At 38.8% G+C, this 15,928-nt stretch overlaps 1 protein-coding gene across 3 annotated transcripts in view; it reads left to right on the top strand.

The window, feature by feature from the left end:
• RTN4IP1 (reticulon 4 interacting protein 1) overlaps window positions 1-15,928 on the top strand; it is a 152,320-nt gene that overhangs the window by 105,542 nt on the left and 30,850 nt on the right. For all 3 annotated transcript variants that reach the window (XM_058734855.1, XM_058734856.1, XM_058734854.1), the window contains exons 2-4: window positions 8,790-8,941; window positions 9,979-10,047; window positions 10,943-11,067. In XM_058734855.1, the coding sequence (XP_058590838.1) occupies window positions 8,816-8,941; window positions 9,979-10,047; window positions 10,943-11,067 (320 nt within the window). In that variant the 5' untranslated portion in view covers window positions 8,790-8,815. The remainder of the gene's footprint in view (window positions 1-8,789; window positions 8,942-9,978; window positions 10,048-10,942; window positions 11,068-15,928) is intronic.

Here is a 15,928-nt window from a genome sequence, read left to right as displayed (position 1 = left end):
GAAAAATTTAAATTTTCATTTAAAAATGCAGTGAACTTTTGTGTTGACATTACAAAATTTAAATCAGGGCAGAAATATAAAATGACATAAAATGAGAGACGAGTCCATATGTGAAGCATTGGAAAAGGTGGTGGTTGATAGAGTGTAGGGTCTACTTCAAAGTGCTTACAATGAAAAATAACTAGTTTCCAAAATAAGGAAAAAAATTGAGTAGGAAGGATAGCATTGTTTAACACATTTGCTTATCTCTGTGCCTTCTGGTTTAATAAGACAGGTGGATTTTCATATGAACGGCTGTATTCAATCTGTTGCAATACATTATTTGAAGTTAGTGAGGAAAATCCAGCCTCCTGCAGGTAGTTGAAAGGAAAGGACTCCACAGATCTTGGGGATGTGAAACTTGGAGAACTGCTGGATTCGGGAAATAAAGCACACTTTCACAGTCTAGGTTTTTTTGTTGTTTTTTAAAGATTTTATTTTTAAGTAATCTCCACACCCAACATGAGATTCAAACTCACAACTCTTGAGGTCAAGGGTCACATGCTCTACTGACTGAGCCAGCCTGGTGCCCTCTTGGTCTTTAGATCTTTTGACTCCAATTTTTAAAGTTGATATTTTTAACTCAATGAATATATTTAGACCTGTGCTGTCCAGTATAGTAACCACTAGTCACAGGCGGGTGGTGAGCAACCGAGGTGTGGCTAATCTGAATTCAGATGTGCAGTTAGTGTAAAACGCACACTGGTATCAAAGACTTAGTAAGAAAAAAAAGAATGTTGGGGTGCCTGCGTGGCTCAGTCGGTTAAGCCTCCGAGTTCAGCTCAGGTCACGCTCTCCCAGTTTGTGGGGTCAATCCCTGCATCAGGCTCTGTGCTGACAGTTCAGAGCCTGGAGCCTGCCTCTGCGATTCTCTCTGCTCCTCCCCTCTCCCCCCTTGAGCTCGCTCTCTCTCTTTCTCTCTCTCTTTCTCTTTTTCTCTCAAAAATAAACATTAAAAATTTTTAAAAAAAGAATGTGAAATGTCTCAACAATTTTATATTGATTACATATTGACCTGATAATATTTTGACTATTAAGTAAAATATGAAAATCAATTTTATTTGTTCATTTTTAGTGCCTACTAGGAAATTTTGAATTAATGTGACTTGCATTGTATTTCTATCGGACAGTACCAATCTAGACAATGTGAGGAATAGCTATTACACATTTCTTTGTGGGCAGGGGGTTTGAGGAAATACTTAGATTCAAAAAGTGTTTGTAGCTAGAAACTCTATTAAGGGAGAATTGAAATGTCTTTACTATGATTGTCCCATGAAATCCACATCTGTATTCTTTTTGTTTGTTCTGAAGAGTTGCTACTAGTTGGAAATAGTGTTTCACTTTATTCATTTACATAGGGTATAAAGATAATAGTTTTTATAAGCTATGCTTTTAAGTGGAAGGTTTATACCCAATGATCAGTATGTTTTGTCATCCCCTTTGATTATAAATCCTTTGAAGGTAGATCTCATGTTCTGTGTCAACTACTACCTATTTTAGTGCTTCACATATGTAGTTGTCATTCAGTTATTATTTTTGTGTCATTTTATATTTTCATTTTAACTTAAGGTTGTACACTAAAATTAGTGGTGTTCTAACCTTGAGTACTTTGTACATTTTGTCTTCATTTCAACCTGTTAACTTTTCATTTCTTTGAATGCACACGCACAATTCGTATTGTATATGTTTTGATTTCAGTAGGTTGGCTAGATCGGGACTTTCTTGGCTGCTATTTAATAATGTAATGTTGTGACACATTTTACTTGTATATAGTATTCTTGAGACACCTTAGTTTTGTATAACTTAACCAGGTAATATTATTTGTAAGTTACCATGTTTCCTGCTCATGAATCCTTTTTTTTTTTTGTAGGGGGGCGCGCGGAATGTGTGATTGTTGTTGCAGAAGATTGCTGAAATGGTAGCTTGGGGAAATAAAATAATGAGTACTAGATTATAAACTGTAGGAAGCACTTGTTTCCCTTGACAAGAATGCAAGGACCTGTCTATTTTGAAAGATGAAGGCAGGCTGTTTTTCTGGAGATAGCCACTTTTATTGGACATAAAATCATAAATCCTGTAAATGGCTAAATAAATGCAAAAATATATACGGCCAACAGAATCATCCCAACAAAGTTTGATTTCCTTAGATGGGATTAAAGTCATTGAAACTGATGACAGATTAGGATTTTCCACATCATCCCAATTCTTTTTTTTTTTAATTTATTTTTTATTTTAATTTACATCCAAATTAGTTAGCATCTAGTGCAACAATATTTCAGGGGTAGATTCCTTAATGCCCCTTACCCATTTAGCCCATCCCCCCTCCCATAACCCCTCCAGTAACTGTTCGTTCTCCATATTTAAGAGTCTCTTCTGTTTTGTCCCCCTTCCTGTTTTTATATTATTTTTGTTTCCCTTCCCTATGTTCATCTGTTTTGTCTCTTAAAGTCCTCATATGAGTGAAGCCATATGATTTTGTCTTTCTCTGACTAATTTCACTTAGCTTAATACCCTCTAGTTCCATCCATGCAGTTGCAAATGGCAAGATTTCATTCTTTTTGATTGCTGAGTAATACTCCATTGTATATACCACATCTTCTTTATTCATCCATTGATGGACATTTGTGCTCTTTCCATGCTTTGGCTATTGTTGATAGTGATGGTATGAATATTGGGGTGCATGTGTTCCTTTGAAACAGCATACCTGTATCCCTTGGATAAATGCCTAGTAATGCAATTGCTGGGTCGTAGGGTAGTTCTATTTTTAATTTTTTGAGGAACCTCATCCTGTTCTCCAGAGTGGCTGCACCAGCTTGCATTCCCACCAGCGATGCAAAAGGGATCCTTTCTCTGCATCCTCGCCAACATCTGTTGTTGCCTGAGTTGTTAATGTTAGCCAGTCTGACAGGTGTGAGGTGGTATCTCATTGTGGTTCTGAGATGCATCATTTCCCTGATAATGAGTGATGTTGAGCATTTTTTCATGTGTCAGCCACCTGGATGTCTTCCTTGTAGAAGTGTCTATTCATGTCTTTTGCCCATTTCTTCACTGGATTATTTGTTTTTTGGGTGTTGAGTTTGATAAGTTCTTTATAGATTTTAGATACTAGCCCTTTATCTGATATGTCATTTGCAAATTTCTTCTCCCATTCTGTCATTGCGTTTTAGTTTTGCTGATTGTTTCCTTCACTGTGCAGAAGCTTTTTATCTTGATAAGGTCCCAATAGTTCATTTATGCTTTTGTTTCCCTTGCCTCTGGAGATGTGTTGAGTAAGAAGTTGCTGTGGCCAAGGCCAAAGAGGTTTTTGCCTGCTTTCTCCTCAAGGATTTTGATGGCTTCCTGTCTTACATTTAGGTCTTTCATCCATTTTGAGTTTATTTTGTGTGTGGTGTAAGAAAGTGGCCCAGGTTCATTTTTCTGCATGTGGCTGTCCAGTTTTCCCAACACCATTTGCTGAAAAGACCCGTCTTTTTTCCATTGGATATTCTTTCCTGCTTTGTCAAAGCTTAGTTGGCCATACATCTGTGGGTCCATTTCTGGGTTCTCTATTCTGTTCCATTGATCTGAGTGTCTGTTTTTGTGCCAGTACCATACTGTCTTGATTACAGCTTTGTAATACAGCTTGAAGTCCGGGATTGTGATGCCTCCTGCTTTGGTTTTCTTTTTCAAGATTGCTTTGGCTATTAGGGGTCTTTTCTGGTTCCATACAAATTGTAGGATTGTTTCTTCTAGCTCTGTGAAGAATGCTGGTGTTATTTTGATAGGAATTGCATTGAATATGTAGATTGCTTTTGGGTAGTATTGACATTTTAACAATATTTGTTCTTCCTATCCGGGAGCGTGGAGTCTTTTTTTCCATTTTTTTGTGTCTTCAATTTCTTTCATAAGCTTTCTGTAGTTTTCCGTGTACAGATGTTTCACCTCTTTGGTTAGATTTATTCCTAGGTATTTTATCATTTTCGGTGCAACTGTAAATGGGATCGATTCCTTGATTTCTCTTTCTGTTGCTTCATTGTTGGTGTATAGGAATGCAATCGATTTCTGTGCATTGATTTTTAGCTCATTGGGTTTTCCATATAGAGTACCATGTCATCTGTGAAGAGTGAAAGTTTGACCTCCTCCTGGCCAATTTGGATGCCTTTTATTTCTTTGTGTTGTCTGATTGCAGAGGCTAAGGCTTCCAATACTATGTTGAATAATAGTGGCAAGAGTGGACATCCCTGTCATATCTTGACCTTAGGGAGAAAGCTCTCAGTTTTTCCCCACTGAGGATGATCTTAGTGTTGGGTCTTTCATATATGGCTTTTATGATCTCGAGTTATGATCCTTCTATCCCTACTTTCTTGAGGGTTTTTATCGAGAAAGGATGTTGTATTGTGTCAAATGCTTTCTCTGCATCTATTGAGAGGGTCACATGGTTCTTGTCCTTTCTTTTATTGATGTGATGAATCACATTGATTTGTGGATATTGAGCCAGCCCTGCACCCCAGGTATAAGTCCCACTTGGTCGTGGTGAATAATTTTTTTAATGTATTGTTGGAGCCAGTTGGCTAATATCTTGTTGAGGATTTTTGCATCCATGTTCATCGGGGAAATTGGTCTATAGTTCTCCTTTTTAGTGGGGTCTCTGTTTGGTTTTGGATCCAAGGTAATGCTGGCCTCATAGAAAGAGTTGGAAGTTTTCCTTCCATTTCGATTTTTTGGAACACCTTCAAGAGAATAGGTGCTAACTTTTAAATGTTTGGTAGAATTCCCTTGGAAAGCCATCTAGCCCTGGACTCTTATTTTTTGGGAGATTTTTTATTACTGATTTGATTTCTTTACGGGTTATGGGTCTGTTCAAATTTTCTATTTCTTCCTGTTTCAGTTTTGGTAGTGTATATGTTTCTAGGAATTTGTCCATTTCTTCCAGATTGCCCATTTTATTGGTGTATAATTGCTCATAATATTCTTATTGTTTTTATTTCTGCTGTGTTGGTTGTGATCTCTCCTCTTTCATTCTTGATTTTATTTATTTGGGTCCTTTCCTTTTTCTTTTTGATCAAACTGGCTAGTGGTTTGTCAATTTTGTTAATTCTTTCAAAGAACCAGTTTCTGGTTTCATTGATCTGTTTTGTTTTTTGGTTTCGATAGCATTAATTTCTGCCCTAATCTTTATTATTTCCTGTTTTCTGCGGGTTTGGGGTTTTATTTGCTGTTCTTTTTCCAGCTCCTTAAGGTGTAAGGTTAGGTTGTATATCTGAGACCTTTCTTCCTTCTTTAGGAAGGCTTGGATTTCTATATACTTTTCTCTTATGACCACCTTTGCTGCATCCCAGAGGTTTTTGGTTGTGGTGTTATTATTTTCATTGGCTTCCATGAACTTTTTAATTTTCTCTGTAACTTCTTGGTTAGCCCATTCATTCTTTAGTAGGATGTTCTTTAGTTTCCAAGTATTTGTTACCTTTCCAAACTTTTTCTTGTGTTTTGATTTCGAGTTTCATAGCATTGTGGTCTGAAAATATGCACGGTATGATCTCGGTCTTTTTGTACTTGTTGAGGACTGGTTTGTGTTCCAGTATGTGGTCTATCCTGGAGAATGTTCCATGTGCACTGGAGAAGAATGTATGTTCTGATGCTTTAGGATGAAATGTTCTGAATATATCTGTTAAGTCCATCTGGTCCAGTGTGTCATTCAAAGCCATTGTTTCCTTGTTGATTTTTTGATTAGATGATCTGTCCATTGTTGTGAGTGGGGTGTTGAAGTCCCCTACTCTTATGGTGTTATTATCAATGAGTTTCTTTATGTTTGTGATTAATTGATTTATATATTTGGGTGTTGCCACATTTGGCGCATACATGTTTACAATTGTTAGGTCTTCTTGGTGGATAGACCCCTTAATTATGATGTAATGCCTTTTTGCATCTCTTGATACATCAGACAATCTAGACTTTAAAATAAAGACTGTAAGTATGGCTACTCCGTCTGTCTTTTGTTGACCATTAGCATTTCTCCATACTCTTACTTTCAATCCGAAGGTGTCTTTAGGTCTAAAGTGGGTCTCTTGTAAACAGCATATAGATGGATCTTGTTTTCTTATCCATTCTGTTACCCTGTGTCTTTTGATTAGAACATTTAGTCTATTGACATTTAGAGTGAGTACTGAAAGATATGAATTTATTGCCATGATGTTGCTTGTAGACTTGGAGTTTCTGGTGGTGTTCTTTGGTCCTTTCTAGTCTTTGTTGCTTTTGGTCTTTGTTTGTTTGTTTGTTTGTTTTCATCTTTTCTCCCCTCAGAGAGTCCCCCTTAAAATTTCTTGCAGGGCTGGTTTAGTGGTCACAAACTCCTTTAATTTTTGTTTGGGAAACTTTTTATCTCTCCTTCTATTTTGAATGAAATTGCCACATCATCCCAATTCCTGAGCCTTATTGACAATCTCTAACAATGGGCCTCCGAAGGGCCCCCATTCCTTTGTGTCACCTAGCAGGTTTTCACTTGCTACCGGCTGCATTCTGGATTTGGGGCTTGTTTAGCTAGTAGTAGCAGTGAGCCAGTGCTACTCAGCTGATGCATCAGCATGTCAGGGTGACCAAGAAACCTGAGCAGCCTTGTCCTGCAGCCTCTGTACCTCAGAAGGGACCGAAGAATTTTGGCAGCTTTGAAACAGCAGCTACACCCTGACATGGCTAAATACCCACTTTTGTTGCCCAGACCACATAGGACTTTCAGAGAATAATTGTTTAATTGTGTTTTAGGCATGGAAAAGGGATGTAAGACAGGAAAAGTGAAACATGACTCCCATAAATATTACATGTGAAGTTGCTTTTTTTTTCCCCCCCTGACAGCGTGCACCCCTAATTAGCCAGATGGCAAATGTGTAATATTGGCATGATCGCCATCAGCTTAGGTTTTCTGGGACTATCCCAACCTTGAAACACTCTCTCCCATAGTCTTGATTTTTTTGTTCATTAGAAAAACAACTTCTACAGGCCACCTACCTGTCATCTCCCCCCTGGATCTTCTACCATCCCTCCCACTGTATGGATTAACTGTCATTGCTCTTATCTGAGGCCAGTCTTCCTCTAGATTCCATCCCCTTTCATCATCTCAGGAGCACGGTTTCAGAAATTCGTAACTGTATCATCAGTCTTTGCCTTTCCATTGAATCATTCTGATTAGCACACAGTCTTGCTGTTATGTCTCCCCTCTTAAAGAGGAAAAAAATACACACTCAAAAATCCTCTCTCCATCTCACTTGCATCCCTCCAACCACTGTTTCATTTCTAGCTCCCCTTTAGAGCAAAACTATTTGAAAGAGTTGAATGGTCTCAGGTCTCTGGTTCTTCACTGCCCGTTCTCTTTTGAGCACTCCATGCCACAGCAACTGCTGTCAAGGTCACCAAAGACTGCTATGTTGTTGGATCCAGTTGTTTGGTTTTTTTGAAAAACCTCTTGGCAACTTTGAAAAACCATCTTCCCCGTCAGCATTTGACTTCTTGAAATGACCCTCTTCCCTTGTTCTTCAGGACCCCTCTTCACCAGTCAAGCCTTCTTAGTCTCTGTTGCTAGTTTCTTCTCATCCTTAGGATCTAATGTGCTACCACTGAGGGTGGGTGGATGGGGAGGAAAGAGGAGTCTTACGGAGAGGTTTAGTGGTTTGGGAGCATAAATGTGGTACATGACACTGGAAAGGCAGAAAGAGTGCTTATCCTGAAGAAACTCACCTAGCAGAAATGTTTTCAGAAATGTCAAGCAATAGGGGCAATAACAGATACTTTCGTGTCTTAGAAAAGTCATTTTATATGTTGAAATTTTGTAATAAACTACTTTGGGTTATTATAGATAGAGTAGCCAATTTGTTTAAAACAAAAAAGTTACTAGAATGTTTTCAGCTCTAGTTAGCTGATATTTATGTCAATATTAAAAAAATAAATAAAACCATGCATAATAAAGCAGTTAACTTGACTTGTATCAGAATAGATGCAGTCAAATGGCTTTTTTTCAACTCCTGAATCTATGTACTTATTTCAGAGATGTTCTGGAAACATTTTTTGGGACATGGGGAACATTACTCCTAGACAATGTCCATATCAAATACTAGACCCATGCCTATCTGTTAACTTCAAACAGCTTTAACATTTATCTTCTTCACTAGACTTGGCACCAAATGACTTTGTTGTTTAAAAAGATCACGAATGATTTGGGGTGCCTGGGTGGCTCAGTCGGTTGAGCTTTGGCTTAGGTCATGGTCTTGGGCATCGTGGGTTTGAGCCCTGCGTTGGGCTCTGTGCTGACAGCTCAGAGCCTGGAGCCTGCTTCGGATTCTGTGTCTCCCTGTCTCTCTGCACCTCCCCCGCTCATGTGCGCACACGCGTACATGCTCTCTCTCTCTCAAAAATAAGCATTAAAGCCAATTTTTTTTAACTTAACGAATGAATAAAAGAAACCATCTTCAAAGAACGGAGTAAAAGTATAAAAGAAAATTCCCTAAGTTCTGAAGACCACTTCAAAATTGGAATTTCAAAAACATTTTGAGCACTGGTACCTTTAGTTTAACAAGTGGTTATAACTTTCCAAGTATATAATTTTCTTTGAAAAGATCATTCATTGTTTTTGTGCTTTTGCATGTGATGATAAAAAAATTGTAAGGTTGATTATTTTATAATCTACATCTTGAGGATCTAGAATTGTATGTGGCCTGTAACCCTGTAGTAGTTTTTAAATCCTTCCATTCTTTTGGAGGCAACGGATACATTGTATTTCATAGGTGGTTATGGAGCTACGGCTTTAAATATGAAACGTGATCCTCTACATATTAAAACCAAAGGAGAAGAATTTCCCCTGACTCTGGGCCGGGACGTCTCTGGGGTGGTGATGGAATGTGGACTTGATGTGAGGTACTTCAAGCCTGGAGATGAGGTGAGATCTGCATGGTCACTCTTCTTTTTCTAAATATACTTCCAAAAGAAGCAAAATGAAATTCGCATATCTGTGTCCTTGACATTTTTTCTTCTTTTCAACAAGTATACTGAACTTTGGCCAGAACCTTCATGTTCTTGGTTCTGTTGTTACATTTTTCACAAACAATTAAAAAATAGCTTGACTGATAGGTGCCTGGGTGGCTCAGCCAATAAGTGTCTGACTCTTGATTTTGGCTCAGGTCATGATCTCCAGGTTTGTGAGATCGAGCCCCACATTGGACTTCACACTGGGCATGGAGCCTCCTAGAGATTCTCCCTCTCCCTCTACTGCTCATGCTCTCTCTCTCTCTCTCTCTAAAAAAAAAAAAAAAAAAAAAAAAAAAAAAAAAACTAAAAAAAGCCAAAAAATAGCTTGACTGTACCTGAACTTTCTAAATCTAGTGCTTAAGAATTACATACTTTAAAATATGTAGGATTGGGCTTTTTTTTTTTTTTTTTTTTTTTCCCTGGAAGAAGTCTTTAAATGACAGTTTCTACCCTATGGGTTAGGTGGTTTTAAAATAGCTAAAGTTTGGTGTAATAACCTGTCATTTGTCACTTTGAACTTTTATACCAAGAAGTTAACATGAGCTCATAATAATAGCTAACACTGTTCTAGTTGCTTTTCTTAAAATAACACATTTAATCCTAATGAAGTAGGTAGTTAGGCACCATTTACACGATGGGGAAACCAAGCTATAAAGAGGCCCCACGGCTGGTAAGCACGGGAGCCAGAATTCAAGCCCCAGAGACTGTGCTCTTACTAGTACTCCAAGTAGTCAGTAAATACACTAGGATTTACTGGCGTCTGCTTCCAATGTGGTTGGACTTGATAAATCCAGAATCGTACTACATTTATATTATGTGAAAATAACTCTTTTGCTTGGTATATTGCTGATTTGTGCTTTTTTCACAGGATGGGGTCTGTTACTGGGGAAAACCCTCATGCTGAGCTCTGGTCAGAAAATATGTTTCTAATGAAGTTGTGTGTTTCAGGTCTGGGCTGCAGTTCCTCCCTGGAAACAAGGCACTCTGTCAGAGTTTGTTGTAGTCAGTGGGAATGAGGTAACTCACCAACTCTGTGCTGAAATGCCATTAGAAAGTATAAACAAAGACTGACAAATATCTTTGAAATAACTGGTTGTTTTTCAGATCAGGTTTTTGTTTTATGGGTAGTTTTGAAAGAGCTAAGATAGAGAAGAGGAACTTTTGAAAGAGTAAAAAAGTATTTCATGTCATTAGTAACACTGCCTGCCAAAGGGGTTCTTTGTCTCCTGTGGAGCAGGGATTTGGAGTGAGATTGAGAAGCCCTGCTGTGTTTCTCAGTTTTACCCAGTATGAGCAGTTGAAACCAAATATACCAAATGGAGCATACCGATTAATCATCAACAGAAGCATGGGAGTATCAGGCTGTTTTAAATAACTTTAAAAACAGTCTAATCGAATACAGTCAGGTGAGCTTGACGATTTGAATAGAAAGGGGTTAACATTGAGCAAATTGGCTACAGAAGGCAGGGCAGGAAGGGAAAAGGGGGTATTACTGAGATCAGAGAAAGTCTGGAAAGATTATCTTCCACTAAATGGGAGTAAAGGAAACAGCTGATCTCAGAAACAAATTAGAATGTGTTTATGAGGGCTCAAAGTTTATTTGGATTTATTTCTGGGTATACTCAGGACTAATGGGATTATTGAATGTGGTCTCTTTATGAAGAATTAAGCTGCTTTATCTGATAATGTAGCCTATAAAATATTACTGAACCTCTGTGAGGTAGATTGAGTCATTAGGAGAATATTCCTTGGGGATAATCTTGGAGGAGGGCATGCAGTAAACACTGAACCTGGTAGAATGTTACAGACTTATCTATGAAAGTAGTTGGATTCCTACACAGGTAAATATGTTTACTTGTGTTCATAGGTTTGCAAGTCATTGCTTATTTTTAACTGCTCTCTTTGAATTTAGGTCTCTCTGAAGCCCAAATCACTCACTCATACTCAAGCTGCCTCTTTGCCGTATGTGGCTCTCACAGCCTGGTCTGCCATACACAAGGTTGGCGGCCTGAATGACAAGAATTGCACAGGAAAACGGTAAGTATCAACTGTGACATCTAAACCTCCCTTCAACTCTATTTGTGTCAGGTTGCACTTTCTTGTGTTGATTCTTAGCCCGAGCAAATGGGAATTAAAAATTTTTAAATGGAAACATGTAGGTGAACTTCTGTTGTGTGAATCGCCTAAATAGTGTGATTTCGTATGTGAATCTCTGCAAAGAAGATCCTAGCTTTTATTAGATTCCTTAAAAGTTTTAAGGATCATCTTATACATTTTCTGAAGAATGCTGTGAAGGTGCAGGTGTTTTTGTTTTGTTTTGTTTTCCTACCTCTACTAGGATTTACTCTCTCACTTGCATATTGTATTCCAAAGACCAGATATAAAGGGACTGCAAAACACTGTTGATTATTCTTAAGTTCTCTTAGGCTCAGTGCCTGGCATCCGTTAGGTCAATTCTTGTGCTTCAAAGTGTTTGTTGTTTGAGTTAGCAACAGCAGTGAGTAGAAATGTTTTCGGTGTACTTGAGTCCGTATCCAGACCCTGCTACTTTCTAGCTGGGTGGCACCCTCCGTCACTTCTCTTCTGTGAGTTTTGTTTTAATGGTTCAATGAGATAACACAAGTAAAACTAGTGGCTCAGATTATGGCCCATGGAAGGCACTCAGTAAATAGTGGCTGCTGTTAGGAGCAATGAGATTGTATTTTTTTGTATTTTAGAAAGTTGGCCCGATAGGGGATACTGATTTTATTTTTTGGTGAGAAAAGGAGAGACTAAGAACCATTTAATGATGGTGATAAAGGAGAGAGCTATAGGTCAATTTTTAATAAGTTAAAATGAGTTTTTTGATTACTAAGAATTGTGCAGGTAAAATAACTATACTTTTCTGAAACCTTACCCTTTACATTTAATGTGTTGGGTTATAAAGGATTGAATTTAATGAAAGCTTAATAGCTGTATTTCTGAAAGCAGTGTGAAGATGATTCATCTAATGAAGTGCTACCCTTTGTTGTAGAATTCATGGCAGGTGTTTACTCTAAAGGTCAATCCTGTTTATTTTTTAAGCCTTTGAAGTTACCATTTAGGTCAACTACTTTGTTTAAAGTAAATTAGTCTGGCCACAAAGATTTTTCTAATGGTTTGTTTTCATTAATAACCTTGCAAAATTCAGGGTTTTTAGACCTTTATTATTACTGTAGGCTCTGCATTGACATTGATGCTTTATTATTTTGTTTTGTTCTTCCTTAAAAACATTAGACTTTCTATGCCTGCGTGACCATAAGTGCACTATGGTTAGAGAGCTGTCATTCCTTTTGCCAGTTCAGGGTTCTCCACACATACTTGTTTTTAGTATCTTGAAGACAATTTAGAAACAACTCTAGTTGCCTCTTCTCAGGTACATGGATCCGTGCCCCCATTTTATTATAAGCCTTGTGGGTAATTCCTTGGTACTGCGTTGCCTTCTGTTTAAGCAGTAATGGCTTGGAACTGGGGAAATAGAGCCCCAGGTCCTGTTCTCCAACTCTGCTGCCGACTAATGAGGTGACCATGTGCGTGCCATTTCCGGTCTTGCGCAGTTTCCTCCAACGCACTGGGTGTATGTAGGACGGGGCAGGTTATTAGGGGAGCTCTGAGAAGTGGGAAGTTTTATACCTTCTAAGGCCATTTATATTGTGTATTCAGCTGGGTGTGTTTGTTGATTTAGCCACATATTAACCACACTGGAGTGAAATCTATTGTAAAGAGCCTCCCTAGCTCATCTCCTGAATTTCCTGCATCCCCGCATACTTGGTGACCTGACCTGTAGCATGCCTTTGTTCCAAGTGGTAATGAGACCTGGCCCCTGGGTGCTCTAGGAAAGTTGTCTACTGAAGTGGTCATAATGGCCCACTTCTCCCACTCCTTATTTGTGGGAATTGAATGAGTGATGTGAGCATCTTAAAGCATTATAAAAAATTTTATGTGAAGAAATTCTGACGAGAGTGGGATTTTACTATACATCAATTCAGAGGTTCCAGTGTCCAGAGTGGCTTTTTTCAGTTTGACTATTCATTGTGAATGGGGGAGCATATTTTAGTGTCTCTAAGCCATAATTATTCTCTATTAGCTGTTGGCATTGAGGCATGTTTTAGTCTGCAGTAAAGCAGGTCAGTGTTTGTTAATGGGGTCTTAATAGTCTGTTTTTCTAACTGGTTAATTAAAAAAAAACACACAAAAAAACCCAAAACACCCATCAGCACCCTGGAAGATTTTATAGGATTTCTTTATAACAAACAGCTTTTTGAAATTAAGACCAAGCTTTCTAAGAGTTCAATGTGTTTACTTTTTCCTTTTTTGTTATATAATTGTATTTCTGCAACAACTGAGCATCAGTTAACCAAGGTAATAGTTTAATATTGATGTCATAAAATGTCATTTATGCCCACACTTTGATAGCACTAGAAAATGTCAGGTGAAGTGATTTTTTTGTTACCAGCCCATCCATAGTTTCTTCATGATTTATTAAGTCGGAAAAAATAGATAACCTAGGGCTCTCAAGATGATAGACAGGTTTTAAAAAGTGGTTACACCAGGTATATTTTGAAAGCAGTTCAGTCTGATGTTCTATTTATTGGTAGTGTCATGGTACATCTTGCGTATTTCATGCTCTACCTGAAATTCATCTTTTACAGGGAAAGTTGTACTTCACTCTGTTTGACAGAAGTATTAGAAAGTCTTAGAAATTGAACCATTCCTCTTCTACAAAATAAATTTCACTTTTAAATTGTGTATACAATGCAATGAATTTAGGAATGCTTTTGGCTGTTTCTTACCTGATTAGGCTTTTTGACAGTAAAATTTTGTCCTATGATTGTAAATTGTGTGTCTGATTAGTTCTGTTACAGAATTACACAGGCTGCAACTTGAAAAACATCGGGTTTATCCCCCACCATCACTACCACCACTGTGCTTATATCGGTAATAACACAGTTTCCTTCTTTCCGAAGCCTTCTGCCTGTTCTTCACTGGACCACCCACCTATTTCTCCCCGTCTCCGCTCCCGCCACCCCTGTGGAGTTCGGGTTTTCATTTGCACTTGACTGGGTGGTAGGGTTAGAGGGGTAGGGGGAAGAAGAAAGAAACCCCGGCCCTTTACTTGCTCCTTTGTGAAGAAATCTTGGGGCTGGGAGGAAGAGGAGAGGGAGGGTGGAGACTCTGGCTGGTGTGATGCAAATGAATCTTGCCTCTGCTTCTGGACCCCCTGGAGCCCCAGGAGGGCTCAATTAAAGAAATAGTAGAAAATTCTCTCCTGGCAATTTGTGTTTTACAGATGAGTTTTCTGGGTGGCTAGGATAATATCTTGGGAAGTTGAGAAGTCATTTGCTCCTCAGTGACTGTAATTTAGCTTCCAGCATTGCCATTCAGCTGCAGCTGTTCTCACCGGGGTCATAGCTGACTAAGTGGCCAACCAGGTGATCTTTCTCAGTTCTTCTTATCATTTGATCTTCGTGAAGTATATGGCACTGTTAACCACTTCCTTAATACTCACTTTTTTCATGGTTTCAGGACACTGGACTCCTTTAGTTTTCTTGCCTTTTTGACCATTTCTTGTAATTTTTAGAGGACCCTTTCTTTCTCCAGTCCTTAACTGTTACTGTGTTCCCAGTGTCCACTCCATCATTACTCTCTGTCTCTCGGAGATCTCTCACCTACTCCCAGCTTCTGTGTATATTATGGAAGCTTGCAGATCTGTTTCTAATCCCAAACTCTCTGCTGAGTTTCAGTTAGATGGCTTCTTCATATTTGAAGCTCACCTGGTGAGCTGACCAGCTCTTGATTCCTGACCGCCATCCTGGCTCTTCTCTACATTCCTAATGTCCATTAACTGGCATTTCCCTTAAGCCAAAACCTGATACTGTTTCTGAACTCTGCTGTCTCCCCGTCCACGGCACAACTCATTGTTCATGTCCTGTAAAATTTAGGATGGTTATCAAACTGGGAAAAATGTCTTCCGAGTTTCGTTAATGTGGGAGCTGTAAGATTTCTAGGGAGTCCAAGTTTTCTCATGCAGTGAGTAAGCCTCAAATGCTTTTGCATTTTAATTGACAGCCCTCACTTGTTAGTTTGGTGTTGATGTCTTCCTGGTAGCAATGTTAAATGACAAAAATAATACAGTGTGCTAGTGCGTTTATCCTGTGTTCAAGGGGAAACAAGCCATAGATTGGGGAGCACAGTGCCTCTCAAGCAGGGGAGCATTCTTCCTGAAGGATTTTGGGCAAGAGTGAGTTTCATAGAGCATTGGAAGAGGCAGCATGGAAATGGCATGGTTGGCCAGGAGGTCAGTGATTTCCTGATAAAGCTAGCAGGGCCTATTTCTTAGTAAGGTCAGCTAGCTAAAGCTGAGTTGGAGGATTGTGATCAGTGTTTGGTTTCCTTGACAGTGATGCATTCTTTTTAAGGGCAGACTTACTTAGGTTTAGATTTGACGTGGACCAGGCCTTGGGGTAGCCTCCATTTTGTGGGTCCTGATGTAAGAATTAATGTATTAGTGGTGTGTTGTAAGTTTTTACATGTCTTTTAATTGGAGGAACTTTCTACAGACTAGCTTCTGGTTCTGCACATCTCAAACCTTCTTTAACCATTTTTCTCCTTCACTACTTGCATAATCCAGTGCCAGCTACTGTGATAGGTCCCTTTTATCATAATAAGACAACAGGTTCTTGATGCTTTGTTGTGCTAAATTGGTGGGAAGTAGGAGTGTTCCTGGAAGGCATTCCTTAAGCAGGAAACCTGCCATAACTTAACTCTACTCAGAAAGGACTTTAAACTGCATCGCAAAATGTATTTCCAATTGCACTTCCCTTCCCTTTGGGCTAGCATGTCCTGAACCCTGTTGGTTCCCTGGTTCCCTTCAGCCAAA

The sequence above is a fragment of the Neofelis nebulosa genome, chromosome 6 (genome assembly GCF_028018385.1).
Source record: "Neofelis nebulosa isolate mNeoNeb1 chromosome 6, mNeoNeb1.pri, whole genome shotgun sequence".
Classification (NCBI taxonomy): Eukaryota; Metazoa; Chordata; class Mammalia; order Carnivora; family Felidae; genus Neofelis; species Neofelis nebulosa.
Note: the sequence above shows the minus strand (reverse complement) of the source record. Positions and strands in the feature narration are given on the sequence as shown.